We start from the raw sequence: 15497 nt of genomic DNA, 5'->3' as shown, positions 1-15497 counted from the left end.
CATTATCTTATATGTTAGTTTTGTCTGTTGATTAACTTTGGCGTATAAGTATTGAATTGATGTAAATTAATTAATGAACTTATTATTAATATTAAGAGACAAATGAATTGATTGCTACAACTTTATTAATTATGTTAATATTGTTTGATATTATTAAGATATTGCTCTTAGTTAAAATATTTTGGCTTAGTCTATATTTTTTTAATATTTTTCATTATAAGTATATTGTATTGTAATATATGTATTTTCAACACAAGGAAAATTACTTCTATATCTAATTTTTATTACATTCAAAAGGTATAAGAGTCATGAACTATAGTCTATTTTAGCGAAATTTGTTTTTTGTTGGATTTATTGTTCCACCCGTTATCGGGTCACTATTGGACCACCCAATAATATTTAGTTTTATACCCAAGTTGGATATACATTAACTTAAGGAGGAGTGTTGGAAGTCTCGCATGAACTAAAGATAATCTAATTCATAATATATAAAAAGTGTAAACCTCAACTTACAAACTGATTTTATACAGTTGAATTATGCTTAAAGTTCACATCTTAATATGATATCAAAGCTAAAGTTTCCATATAATTCATATATTTTTTTTTTCACTGTTGGAGCCACCGGTTAATTGAGAGACCCAACCAATCGGATCGTCCGCATCAGGCGACCACCATACTACCAATATTACCATCATCAGAGCATCCACACGCTCTCACACGCTATTCAAAGTCTCAACTTGTTTCTAGATGTTATAATTGTTTTTGTCAAATGATTTTATTTATCATTGATTTTATTGAAAAAGGTAAATGAATTGTGGTTATAAAAAGCTTAACAATTTTGAAGTATCATAGGTTAAATTATTAGTATTTTGGATCATATATATATATATATATATATATATATATATATATATATATATATATATATATATATACCATAAATAATATTTTGATTTTTGAGGATGGGTCAAATTAAAATTATTAAAGTTTGGAATATAATTTATAGAAGTTATAAAGTGAGTTATGGTCCCATGATAGCGTCTAATATTCTTATCGAAAAAGAGAATAGGTCTTCCAAGATGACATGAAGAGATTAGATTGCTGGTTTGTGAATAAAATTGAAGGAAGATCCGCTGTAGAATATTATCCGGTACTTTAATCAATAAGAACATAAGAAAATAAGTGTCGAAGAGTATATAAGAAATTCAAAGTATATTGGGTGCCTCTTATTTATAGGCATGTGTAAATAGTTAATATAATTAATTGATAATAATATTATTATTTGACATATTGTAACGTCCCATTTAATTAATAAGCGTAATTAAAGAAATGCTACACATAAATAGTATAACAACGCAGTCTTGGGGTCCTTAACGTCACCCCTATAAAACTAGGCACACCACAATGCCAACAGAAAACAGTTGAAAAGTCTAACAGATGAAGTAGAGTAATAAGCAGAAAATAATACATGGGTCATAGTCCTAAAGAAAAGCCTATCAAGAAATAAGGTCCAGTTTATGCTATGCAGCAGAACTATCACCTTCATGTTGCCCACGGGTGTTCCTCGCATCTGCTCACACCAACAAGTTGATGATCATCGCAAAAGAGAGTACCACACAGCAGAACACACAACAACGAAAGTAGGGTAAGCTAGAGCACAAAAGATTTCATCCATACAACCAAATATATATATTCACAATTCCATATACACATATCAACTAAGCATGTTATGAATTTCCAAATAATACACTAAGACACGACTCGACTCATCCGGATACATATAATTTGGTCGGATTCAGCGGATGCTTGCACTTGTGGTGGATACCTCTACTCATCCCCGAGCTGCTCACCCCCGAGCTATGTGTCACAAGTGTTACAATGAATCAATTTCCCTCACCACAAGGTTAGTCCTTAATGAATTTCAGGCCTCCTGCTACTCTCACCACATGAGTCAGTCCACTCTAGGTGAGACTAACTAACTCCTTAGAGTGTCAAGATGCAACCTTACCTTGAATCCTTACCTAGTTATACAGATGGGGCACCACCATAGACACCCACTAACAGGGGTCATGGAATTACGTCCCGACCACTAAAGCGCGACCCTGAAAGTCTCACCTAGAAACTCCAAGAAATTATGCACTGACACGGACTAAACATGCCCAACCAATCAAGAAAGATTCATCATGCAAATTATACATATATATCGCATACTAGTTCTTCATAATCCATCCCTTTCATTTTTCCAGTAAATCCATACCAGTTCATCATTCTCAACCAACATAGTGAAATTCCATCTCATGTCGATGTCGTGTCAATTTAATACCAACCACCTCATTCATTTCACATGCGAAGGTTCACGCCCAAAACCATCATTTACAATTCATGAATCACATCACTCATGCATATTTATTTGTCTCATGCATTTAACACAATAATCAACATCCAAGCAAGCATAAACCATTTCAGAATTTCAGAAACAACCACACAAACACATTGTCTCGCCCATCTCCTCGCTCAGGCTGAAGGGTCTCGCTCAGGCGAGCCCCCTTCGCCTAGGTGAGGGCTCAAAAAAGGACGCAGGAGCTCACACGGGATCTCACTTAGGCGAGACCCCTCTCGCTTGGGCGAGACGTTCGCTCGCTCAGAAAATTGAGCGAGTCGCCTGGGCGACCTGTCGCGTAAAAAGGGTCTGGGCGAGTCCCTGTCCATCTCGCCTAGGCGAGACTGGCTCACTTGGGCGAGATTATCAGGTCTCGCCACTGTTTTCCTGCAACAACCACCCACACCAGTCCAAAACAACAGATTCATGCGTTCACAGCTAACATAACATCACACCAACCACATAATCTCTAAATACAGTCAAACAACATGGAAAACGGAATATATGACTAAGTCATAGCTTCCCTACCTGGAAATTGCTAGCACGAGACCTCGACCCTAAACAGCGGAAAGCGGCAACTCAAGTAGCGACTTAAGGTGCTGAATGAAATGAGAGACAACGGGAAGTGAATTACCCAGCGTAGCAGTAGCAGAACTATGAGCACGAATGAAAGGATACTTACGTAGACGAAGAGAGCTGGTTCGAACTTGTGTGCTCACGGTGGTGCCAAACCCTAGCAGAGATAGAAGGACGACTGCAACTCTTAGGACCAGGAACAACTTTTCTGAAAATGAGAATGAGTATTAGGTTTAGGGCAGACTTAGGGGTTTTATCTGTTGGGTCAGCCTTAGACCCACTTACAAGAGCAACCCCTTTAATTTAGGGTAGAGGGAACAACACAATTTTTAATGGACCTTACACATATTATATGCATATCAATTTGAATTTATTATAAGAATTATATATATATATATATATATATATATATATATATATATATATATTATGAGAATAATTATATTGATTTAATGTTAGAGGGAAGGGAAGTATATAATGTAATTGAAAGCTAAAATGGAGTTTATTGGAAATTAAATGAATTACAATGAACTTCGAAAAATAAAGAGAACAAAATACTCTATTTAAGTACTTCAACATATGTAAACAGTTAAAAAATAATAATAATCAAACCCTACTGAATTAAGAAGATTTGATGATTCCAATAATGGAAGAACAAGTAATAATAGAATGTAAATTATCAAGGATATACAAAGAATTTGAACAAGTTGATCCAAAATCGGTGACAAGAGAAATAAAACCTTTTTTATTTTTCATTAGTACGTAATTCTCTCAGGATTACATCACAATCACATAATTTCAAGTGCAATGTCAACTTTTGTGACCTCAAGACTGAAATTAACTACACGTCTCAGATTATTTCCTACAGATTCCAACAACGTGTCTTATAACTGTCCCCTCAATGTTTACTTGTCATATTTTCAAAATTTCATGTTAGTGATCATTTTCAAGATTGTTTCAATAAATCAAACATATAATCTTATTAACTTTCACATGTTTCTTTCAGAATCTACACATGTAAACTTGTTCCCACGATCTCAAATTTTATATCTAGAGACAAAATTCATGTGTAAGTTATTTTTTTATTAAGGAAAGTGATTTTTTTACTACTAAATTTTGACAACTTTATCTTATAATTTTAGTGTTATTTTTTAATTGATTTCCATTTTTCTACTTTTTCTTTTTCAATATTTCAAAATCACTTAAGAAATGATACCTCATGTTATTAATTAGGAATTTTTTTATAAATATTTGAAAAATAATTATCCAATTATATCCTGTTAACATTTGTTTGAATCAAAAGAGAGACAGAAAAAAAAAAGAAAAAAAAAAAGGAAAGGAAAGATAATGACTATAAGGTTAAATTTGTAATACATGTAATTACTATAATAAAATACATTTTTATATATGTTTAAAAATTAGTTTGATATATATATATATATATATATATATATATTAAATATAAATAAGAGTTAAAATAAATTTTGAATTGAAAAATTATTGTCAAATTCTAATAAATAAATATTTCAAAATAATAATGTATCATAAAAAATAATTTTATAAAAAATCATTTTATTTTATTTTTTATTTTTTTATGTTAGGAAAAGCTATTGCTTTTTAATTTAATATATAATATATTAATATATTAATAAAACATTAATAATATAAGGATTAAATATGTTTTTGTCCCTGAATTTTGGAATTAGCTCATCTCGAAACTTTGAATCAATTTAGTTCTTCATCTTTCGAAATATGCTATTTAATCCTTTTAATCAAATTTTGTTAAGTTTATTTGACATTTGAAGCGTGTTTCATATCAGTATTTGACTTAACATTAGAGCAAAAACGTGTCAAACAATATAAACAACTTAAATACAATCCTGAAATGCGTTCGAAACATTAAATAAACCTAACAAAATTTGATTAAAATGATTAAATTCACGTATTTCGAAAAATGAAGGACTAAATCAGTCCAAAATTTCGAAATAGACAAAGGACCAAAAATATATTCAATCCATAATATAATTATTATAAACATTGTCATAAATAAACAAAATAATAATAACATATTCATAAACATAGTCTATTATTATCAAAAAGGGAAGTTAACGAAATTGGTCACAACTCAATGTTCTCTGTTCACACTACTTTCCAGGTTTCATATATAGTCACCTATGAACTGAGACCTAAAAATAAGATTTTTTTTTTCTCAACTAATAACATACTTTATTATGCAAATGGTAAATTTCAATTCCCAAAAAATGAAATCATGACGTCCTCTTGACTTATAACTATTAAACAGGTTTTGTTATAAGAAAAACTACATCAAAATTAAATTTTCATTACCGAATTCTGACTTTTATACAATAAACCAGTGATCTTCTTTTATCGACTTATATGTAATTGAAAAACATGATCATAAAAAGAAAGAGTTTAGACTTCATAGTGGTTTTTGTCTCTGTACTGAGCTTTACAACTCCTCAACTACATATAGTTGATTGTATTCTTGAAAGACTCTCATTATTTCCATAATCAAAGTAGTGGTACAAGAAAATTGGAACCATAATCACACACTTTTCATTTTTTTATAATTAAAAAGAAAATAAAACATGTAAACTTTATAAAACGTGACATCTTTCATCTTTCTTTTTACATTTTCCCTTCAAACTACCAGACGTAAAAAGCTTGAATAAATACACAAACAGACGTCATTGAATAGTGAAGCTGAACATATCCTTACTAAAACATTTACTGTGAGGGCTGAAATATATATATAGGTGTATGTAGTTAAGTCATTATCACCATAGAAAGAAAAAACCCACATTAGAGTTCTCATTTCCCAAATGAATGAATCAACAATGGATTGCTACACCTCGAAAATTTCAGTTCTTCTGCTACTCTTGCTATCTGCAATGGTACTGCACAAAGGCAAGTGTAGCACGCACAGTTGCAATGGAAAAGATCAATCTGCCCTGTTAATCTTCAAACATCATGTGATAGACCCTTTCAACTACTTCTCCTCTTGGTCTGATGAAAAACATTGTTGTGCATGGAAAGGAGTCTGGTGTAGTAATGTGACTGGCAGAGTTACAACACTTGATCTCAGCAACCAATATTTGGAAGGTGAAATCAACCTATCTCTGCTTCAAATTGAATTCTTGACTTACTTGAACTTGAGTTGCAATAGGTTTTCAGCTATAAGTCTTAGAAACTCAGAATACCAATCACTAGCCATACCTTCTAATGCTTATGCTAACTTCTCTAGTCTCAAGTACCTGGACTTGTCCTTTAATGAAGATCTTCAGTTGGATAATCTTCAATGGCTTTCTCATCTTTCTTCATTGAAATGCCTCAATCTTAGTGCAATTAATCTTCAAAGTCAAACAAACTGGCTTCAAACCATGGCCATGCTTCCTTTTCTTTTGGAGTTGAGATTGTCAATGTGTCGTCTAAAAAATATCAACCCTTCTGTCATGTTCGTGAATTTTACTTCACTAGCCACTCTTGACCTGTCTCAGAACAATTTCTACTCCGATTTGCCTTATTGGTTGTTTAATGTTAGTAGTGATATCTCTCATATTGACCTTAGCTCCAATGGTTTGAGGGGCCAAATACCCAAGGCTTTGTTAAATCTTAGAAAGCTTAAATCTTTAAGATTAGATGACAATGCACTAACGGGACCTATTCCAGATTGGTTAGGGAAGCATCAACATCTGCAGAATCTTAATCTAACTGAGAATCTGTTTAATGGTTCCTTTCCTTCAAGTCTTGGAAATCTCTCATCCTTGACACAATTTGGAGTTAGCTCTGATTCATTGAGTGGTAATCTTCCAAACAGCATCGGCCAGCTCTTTAACTTAAGGAGTTTATACATCGGAGGATCTCTGTCAGGAGTTCTATCCGAAAAGCATTTTTCCAAACTCTTCAATTTAGAATCACTTGTCTTGCTTTCAGCTTTTTCATTTGATTTGGATCCCAACTGGATTCCTCCTTTTCAGCTCCGTGAAATTGACCTGAGAAACACAATTCTAGGTCCAACTTTTCCAGAATGGCTATACACACAGAGAACACTAGAAACTCTGGATGTTTCATCCTCAGGAATATCATCCATAAACGCAGACAGGTTTTGGGTCCTTTTAGCCAATGTCAGATCAATCAGATTGTCCAAGAACAAAATTAGTGCTGATTTATCAAATGTCACTCTAAATTCTGAATACATAATCATGAACAACAATAATTTCACAGGAGGGCTACCACTCGTATCTACAAATGTCTTCTACTTAGATCTATCTTACAATTTCCTGTCTGGACCCATTTCCCATTTATTGTGCTCCAAATTGGGAAGGGAAATGAATGCATTATATTACCTGGATGTATCACATAATCTTTTGACTGGAGGAATTCCTGACTGTGGGGAAAATTGTAGAGCTTTGGCTTTACTAAAGATTAACAACAATAAATTAGGTGATGAAACTCCTTCATCAATGGATTTGTTAAATGAAGGTATTGGAATGGATTTAAACAATAACAACTTGTCTGGTAATTCACTGGAAATTTCAAACTTTAAGTCCTTGGAATACTTGAACCTTGCAGAAAACAAATTTTCTGGGGTTGTACCATCAAAGATTCCAAAGAGCATTCAAGGGTTGATATTGAGAGGCAATGAATTTAGCGGCAATATTCCAGCAGAATTATGCAGTTTACCTTCCCTAAGACTACTAGATCTTTCACAAAATAAACTTTCTGGGTCTATTCCTTCTTGTATACTCAATAACAGTCTCTTGGATGGTGCTGGAACAATAGAATATCATCTTGAATTTAGTTTTGAATTATTTTTGAGAGGTAGAGAGGTGGTGTTTCAAGGTGGTTGGGTACTTGGAATGCTTGACCTTTCAACAAACAACTTGTCTGGAGAAATCCCACCACAACTTTTTAACCTCACTCAGTTGTCCGCTTTGAACTTGTCCAGAAATCATTTGGTGGGAAAGATATCAAGCAATATCGGTGGCATGACAAATTTGGAGTGGCTTGATCTCTCCAACAATCATCTTTCAGGGGAAATTCCTTCATCCATCTCCAACTTGAGTTTCTTAAGTTCGTTCAATCTATCATACAACCATTTCACTGGAGAAATCCCATTAGGGGGACAGCTTCAATCGTTCGATTCATGGAGCTATGTTGGAAATCCTGAACTTTGTGGACCTCCTCTTCTAACAAAGAATTGCTCTGAGGAAGTAAATCATGAAGAGGCACAGCAAGATGGATCAAACGATTCCCTAAACGAGTCGTTCTATATTGGGATTGGAGTTGGATATGTTGCTGGCTTTTGCGGATTTTGGCATTCTTTGCTCCTCAGTAGAGCATGGAGACGCATTTATTTTCAGTTCCTGGATAATATTATAGACTGGCTTTATGTGTTTGTAGCTCTTAAGTTGAATAAGTTCTGTGAGTTACGAGCAAGTTCAAGGTGAAGTGAAGACCTTTTGGAAAAGTGGTAATGTCAAAAAACTACTTCTAAATTACTCATTTTGGTTTTTGGATGTACATCTAGTTAAGTGCTTTTTTAAAATGATGAGTGTTGTCCCTTGTAAGAACAAAAATTGGTTTTTGACTCAGATTGAACTTTTACCAAGGTTAAACCATCAAAATCTTGTCTCACTGATCGAAGATTGTGACATAGTTATCTTTTCTATATGATCTTGGAACAAGTTTTATTTGAGATTATGAGTGTCCAGAACCATGATAAAATGATATGTTCTAAATGAACCTGCTTAATGATTAAACATACTATAGCATAAGGTAAACATTTATGTGATATTGAGTTGACATGCAAAATACTGAGCTTATTGATGATAACAAGGGACAAATGAATTGATTACTGGAACTCATTTCCTGCAATTTCTTCTTCTCTTAGACTTTCCACATTGCAGGTTTAGGCATTTAAGCTTGAAAGGCTTAAAAATTCTGCAACAAAGAAAATGGTGAAAGGCTTACCTTTATTTATGTCCCCTCGAAGTTGTGGAAAGATTGTTCTGTGGGTAACCGACATTGAGACTCATTTGTAGTGAAGAGTTATTAAAGAGCATCACAAATTCTGCTGCTCGTTCATGCCGTTGTGAACCAATTAAGCCATCCCCAAATAGCAATAAAAGGTATTTGATTATGATGATTTTAGCCAATAAAAAATGGCATGGCTATACTTTTTGGCAGAGAAATAAAAACCTTTTACTGCTTTGCTGGGAATTTGGTCCACGGCTTGCGCCGATGGTTTGGCTCAAAAAATCCACGGGTCAAAAAACCTTCCATTAAAAAATTCACAGGATCCAAAATGTCAGAGAAAACCCTATGGATCAGAGGCGGTTCATGGCTTTCTTCATACACACAGGTTTTCTTTACATATATAAAAAAGTTATTTATTTGAGTATTGTACTGTATGTTCTATTGGTCAATCGGTCAAAGCCAATTCTTAGGTTCATCGGCCAAGGTTGGAAAAATTCGTACATAAAAGACTATCGGTCAATCGGTTCTACAAACAAACCACATAGCATCGTTAAAGAATATCGGTCGAACGGTCTGGTGAACAAACTGTAGGACCATCGGTCAAAAGGTTAAATAAATAAGTCAAAAGCCAACCACATTCAGGCCCATCGGTCCATCGGTAACACCTAAACAAGTTACTCTGATCCCTAAGGGCACATCGGTCGATCGGACAAGCACGAGCAGTACCTAAACATAACAAAGGACAATCAGTAAATCAACCATCGGTTGACCAATCTCTTTAGACTCAAGTAGTCCTTTACATGCGTTCGTCGGTCGATCAGCCATACACGAATCGTTCACGTTAAAAACAAGGCACAACTAATCCAGTCAAGCGGCCATCGGTCGCACGGTCGAACAACCAGTCAATCGGGTTAATTAACGTTAAAGGAGTCAGTAATCTTGATTAAAGGATCATTGAGCCGTAATTAAGGAACCCTAATCACAGGCCCACACCGAAAACTATAAATAGGGCCCAAAGGTAGGTTGGTGAGGATCTTAAATTCGCATTTATTATGGCAGTCACACTGATATTCCGATCGGTCCTTTACTGACTTAAGCATCGGAGCCCTTTAGACAGGTACCCCGATCGTCGTCCCAACCGATCGAGTTAAGGAGTGGATTTTCCTGGAGAAGTTACAGTAGCAAAGAAGAGTGGAGTAAGCGTGAAGAGGTTCTTTAGTAGGCTCTTGGTCCCTACACCCGAACATTTTGGCGCCCACCGTGGGGCCGAGCAGTCTTCTTTAAGACAGTATACCCTTATGGTGACCACAAGAAATCGAAATAGCAACATGGACGGAGGAAGGATGGCAGATGATCAGGCAAACACTAGGGAGATGATAAGGGCAATGCAGCAGAGGATGGATGAGATGCAGAGAAACTATGAAGTGCAGATGCAGATCTTGCGGGAGGAGAACGCCGCCCTCCGACGGAAGGAAGAGGGAATCCCGTCGACGCCTACCGTACTAGACCCGCTCAGACTGAGTCGGGTGCAACAGCATCGAGATGCCGAACGGGTGGAGAGTCGGCCCCCACCAACGGGACAGGAGCAATCACAGCCTGCTCGGGTTGAGAAGACGCAAGCGTCGAGGGGAAATCTGTCACACACGATGGCCGAGAGTTCGGGAGCAAACGAGGGAGGTCGCCCTTCACGCCAACCGATCCCTGTGTCGGGGCTCTCCCCCTTCACCCCGAACATTCTGGAGACGCCATTGTCGGAGAAGTGGAAAATGCCGATATTCGACAAGTACGACGGCACGACGAATCCTGACAATCACATGCGGGTATTCATGCACCAGATGATGTTCCACGCAGTCAGCGACCCTATCTGGTGTCGTGTTTTCTCGACTTCTCTCACTGGGGAGGCGTTGGAGTGGTTTTCCGAACTGCCGGCCGGTAGTATTGATTCTTTTGCCACCCTGAAGGCAAGGTTTAGCACGCAGTTCGCACCCCTAAAGCCAGCCATCTTGACGGTCGACAACCTGGTGAACATCAGGCAGGAAGATGGGGAATCGCTGAGGAGTTATCTTGATCGGTACAACCGGATGTCGGTCAAGATAAAGGATCTTAGCGACGAGATCGCCCGACATCATTTCTCGTATGGGCTCCAACCGGGTGTTTTTGCGGACAAGATAAGCCGCAAGAAGCCGAAAACGATGGAGGAGATGAGGGAACGAGCGGCCAAGTTCATACAGATGGAAGATATGCAGGAATTCCGGGTGAAGAAGAGGGAGAAGGAGGATGTCGTAGTCCCGAAGATCGCCCCTCGGCCGAATAAACCCTCGACCCGGCCCAGCGAGAGAAAAGCACCTAGGTTCACGACGTATACTCCCTTGGCCGTCCCTCGGGCTAGGATCCTGCAAGAAGCCTTTAGTGCCGACTCACTTCCCGCGGCCAGGAAGAAGCCCCCACCCCTCGATGCCGATGGGAGCAAGCACTACCAGTACCATCGGACGATCGGCCACACCACCGAAGAGTGCCACACGCTCCGTGACAAGATCAAGGAGCTCATCCGACAGGGGCATTTGAAGAAGTATGTTCGGCAGGATCGCCCTCCGCGAAACCCGGAGCGGAACAAAAGTCCCGCACGAAGAGCCCCCCGGCCCGGTGGGAGAAGCGGAGAGAGCCGAAGCCCGAGAGGCGAAGGAGAGGACCGTCACGAACTCATCGAAGCCCAAGGAGGAGCCGCAGTCGGAGCCGGGATAAACCCTTGAGGGGTTATATCAATACTATCTCCGGAGGCTTCGCCGAAGGAGGATCGAGCTCAGCTGCTCGGAAGAGGCATGTTCGGGCACTAAAATCGGTTCATCTGGTGGAGAAGAAGGTCCGGTCGATGCCCCCCATCACGTTTACGGACGAGGACTTCAAGGCACCCGACCCTGATCATGATGACCCGATGGTCATCTCAATCGAGGTGGTCGAGTACGGGATCGGGAAGGTGCTAGTAGACCAGGGAAGCTCCATCAACATCTTGTACTAGAAGACTTTCCAGAAGATGAACCTCTCCGAGGACCTGATCGTCCCCTATAACGAGCAGATCGTCGGATTCTCGGGCGAGCGAGTTGACACGAGGGACTACCTGGATCTTCGTACCATGATCGGCTCGCGGAAGGACGGCCAAGAGGTAAGGGTTAGATTCCTTTTAGTTGAAGCTAACACCTCCTACAATGTGTTGTTAGGAAGACCTTGTCTGAACGCCTTCGGAGCGATCGTCTCCACTCTACACTTAGCCATGAAATTCCCGTCGGATAAGGGGACAATATGCACCGTGCATGCAGATCAGCAAATCGCCAGACAATGCTACGCTGCAGGTTTGAAGATCGCTCCTTATAGCCGTCCACGAAAGCAGCACCGTTCGGAGGTAGCCATGACAGACTTAGACCCCCGAACGAACACGGAGGATCGGATTCAGCCAGAAGGAGAAACGAAGGAGATCCCGATCGGGAAGCACCCAGAACAAGTCACCAAGATTGGGGGAGCCTTGAAATCGGAAGAAGAAGAACTCCTAGGGGCGGTGATCTTAGAAAACAAAGATCTGTTCGCATGGTCGATCGCCGACATGCCAAGCGTCCATCCAGACGTCATGTCTCATAAGTTGGCCATCTTCCGGGAAGCCCGCCCGGTTGCTCAGAAGAAAAGGAAAATGGGAGAGGAGCTCAGGAGAGCGGTCAAGGAGGAGGTGAGGAACCTGGAGGGAGCTGGTTTCATCAGAGAAATCAAGTATACTACGTGGCTGGCTAACGTAGTCATGGTGAAGAAGACGAGCGAAAAGTGGTGGATGTGTACAAACTTCACCGATCTCAACAAAGCTTTCCCGAAGGACGCATACCCCCTACCCAGCATCGATCGACTGGTGGATGGAGCTTTGGGGCACAACTTCCTGAGCTTTCTGGATGCATACTCAGGGTACAATCAAATCCCTATGTATGGTCCAGACAGATCCAAAACGGCGTTCATCACAGATCGGGCAAATTTCTGCTACGAGGTCATGTCGTTCGGGCTGAAGAACGCAGGGGCCACCTATCAGAGGCTGATGGACCGGGTCTTTAGGAGGCCGATCGGTCGGCCCATGGAGGTGTACGTCGACGACATGGTTGTGAAGTCACAAACGGTCGTGGACCACGCGTGCGACCTCAAGGAAGTCTTTCACCAAGTGCGCAAGTACGACATGCGTCTCAACCCGGAGAAGTGTGTTTTCGGGGTGCCGACCGGAAAATTTCTGGGATTTATGCTGACCGCCCGAGGCATCGAGGCCAACCCTGACAAGTGCGCCGCCATCACCGAAATGAGGAGTCCCAGGAATCTAAAGGAAATCCAGCGATTGGTCGGACGATTGACCTCTCTCGCGCGGTTCTTGCCCAAACTCACGGAGAAGGTCCAACCGATTTTGAAGATCATGAAGAAGCAGACCGCGGATAAGTGGGATGATCGGTGCGAAGCAGTATTTCAGCAGATAAAGGAGATGATCAGCCGTCCCCCCATCATGAGCCGACCGATAGAGGGTTTGCCTCTGCAGTTGTACTTATCGGTATCGGACGACACGATCAGCGCGGCCTTGATATAGGAGAGTCCAGAGCAACGACCCGTATATTTCATCAGTCGAGTGTTGCAGAGCGCAAAATTGAGGTATCAGTTAATTGAGAAGATAGCCTTGGCGCTATTGACAGTCGCGCGCCGATTGCGCCAATACTTCCAGAGTCATCAGGTGATCGTCCGAACCAATCACCCCATAGCCAAGATACTCCGGAAACCCGACTTGGCCGGACGGATGATCGCCTGGTCAGTCGAGTTATCCGAGTTCAGATTGAAATACGAACCTAAAGGATCTGTCAAAGGACAGCATTTAGCAGACTTTGCGGTCGAACTCCACGGACCAATCCCCCTGTCGGAGCAAACGTGGGTTCTCTTCGTCGACGGATCATCGAACAAACGCAATGCTGAAGCAGGAATCGTCATTGAAGGACCGAGCGGTTTCACGGTTGAGCATTCCTTACAGTTCAAGTTTAAAGCCTCGAACAACCAAGAAGAATACGAAGCGCTGATTGTCGGGCTAAGGCTGGCAAAAGACTTGGGAGCAACAAGATTAAAGTGCAACACCGATTCGAAGCTGGTTGTCGGGCATGTACAAGGGGAATACCAGGTTAAGGACGACCTGCTGCTTTAGTATTATCACAAAGTGGTCGAAGCCATGAAGGAGTTCGAAGAAATTACCATCCACCACATTCCCTGAGCGGAAAATACCAGAGCCAATAGGCTATCTAAGCTGGCGGAAGGAAAAGAGAAGGGTCAGCTGAAAACAATCATCAGGCAAACCCTGATGAGACCCTCAGCAGGAGAATGTGCGGCGGCAGATCGGTCAGCAGATTGGATGGGGGAGGTCCGAGAACTCCTAAGGAGGTGCGACGCGGGAGAAGAAATGAAACCGATGGAGAGACGACGAGCACTCTGGTTTGTGGTCATCGGAGAAGACCTCTATAAGAGGGGCTTTGCACTGCTGCTCCTCAAGTGCCTATCGGGAGAAGAAGTCGAGTATGTCATGAATGAAGTCCACAATGGAATTTGTGGTATGCACACAGGTCAGAGGACGATGAAAGCGAGGATACTCCGGGCGGGTTATTATTGGCCGACCATGGAGCAAGACTGCGAAGTCATGATACGCAAGTGTGAGGGTTGCCAAGCCCATGGAAACGACGTCAAGAGGGCTCCGACCGAGCTACATAGCCTGACAGCCCCTTGGCCGTTCGCACAGTGGGGTATGGACATTGTCGGGCCTTTCCCTGTCGGCCGAGCGCAGAAGAAGTTCATACTCGTCGCAGTGGACTATTTCACCAAATGGGTCGAAGCAGAGGCCCTAACCAACATCACCGCTCGATAGGTCCATTCCTTCGTCTGGCGAAACATCATCTGTCGCTTTGGCCTTCCCCACACAATCATTACCGACAACGGCCGTCAGTTTATCGACAAGAAGTTGAAGGACTTTTATAAGCAAGTGGGGATACGCCCCGTGACCAGCTCGGTCGAGCATCCCCAGACCAATAGCCAGGCTGAGGCCATGAACAAGGTCATAGTGGCGGAGTTGAAGAAAAGGTTGGTAGAAGCCAAAGGAGTGTGGGTGGACGAGCTTCCGCAGGTCCTTTGGGCCTATCGGTGCACCCCGCACAGGACGACAGGAGAGTCACCTTTCAACCTGACCTACGGGACGGATGTTATGCTGCCAGTTGAAGTAGGGGAGCCGACTCTTCGGCGGGACATGCAAAATCTCGAGGTAAACTGTGGACGCCTGCGCGAGGAGTTGGACTAGACGACCGAGCGTAGAGAGAGAGCGGTCGTGCGAGCTGAAGCGTGCAAGAGGATGGTGGCAAGGAGGTATAACGCGAAAGTTAAGCCAAGAAGTTTCATCCGAGGAGACTTGGTGTGGAGGAAGACTAACGAAGCGCGCAAAAAGTCAGCACAAGGAAAGCTAGCGCCAAATTGGCAGGGTCTGTTCCGCGTGACCGAAAGCCTG

The 15497-nt window shown here is 41.0% G+C and overlaps 1 protein-coding gene across 1 annotated transcript; it reads left to right on the top strand.

Annotated features, from left to right (window-relative positions):
- The first annotated feature begins 5607 nt into the window (after positions 1–5607).
- Positions 5608–9204, top strand: LOC114184315 (receptor-like protein EIX2). Its single transcript, XM_028071616.1, has one exon. The coding sequence runs from the start codon at positions 5800–5802 to the stop codon at positions 8425–8427; it is 2628 nt and encodes an 875-aa protein (XP_027927417.1). The 5' UTR covers positions 5608–5799; the 3' UTR covers positions 8428–9204.
- Positions 9205–15497: the final 6293 nt, after the last annotated feature.

The sequence above is a fragment of the Vigna unguiculata genome, chromosome 5 (assembly GCF_004118075.2).
Source record: "Vigna unguiculata cultivar IT97K-499-35 chromosome 5, ASM411807v1, whole genome shotgun sequence".
Classification (NCBI taxonomy): Eukaryota; Viridiplantae; Streptophyta; class Magnoliopsida; order Fabales; family Fabaceae; genus Vigna; species Vigna unguiculata.
This window is presented reverse-complemented; position numbering and strand designations above follow the sequence as displayed.

Bases quoted from the DNA above. Each gene is read 5' to 3' on its own strand.
- LOC114184315 (XM_028071616.1), top strand. From the start codon at position 5,800: ATGAATGAATCAACAATGGATTGCTACACCTCGAAAATTTCAGTTCTT.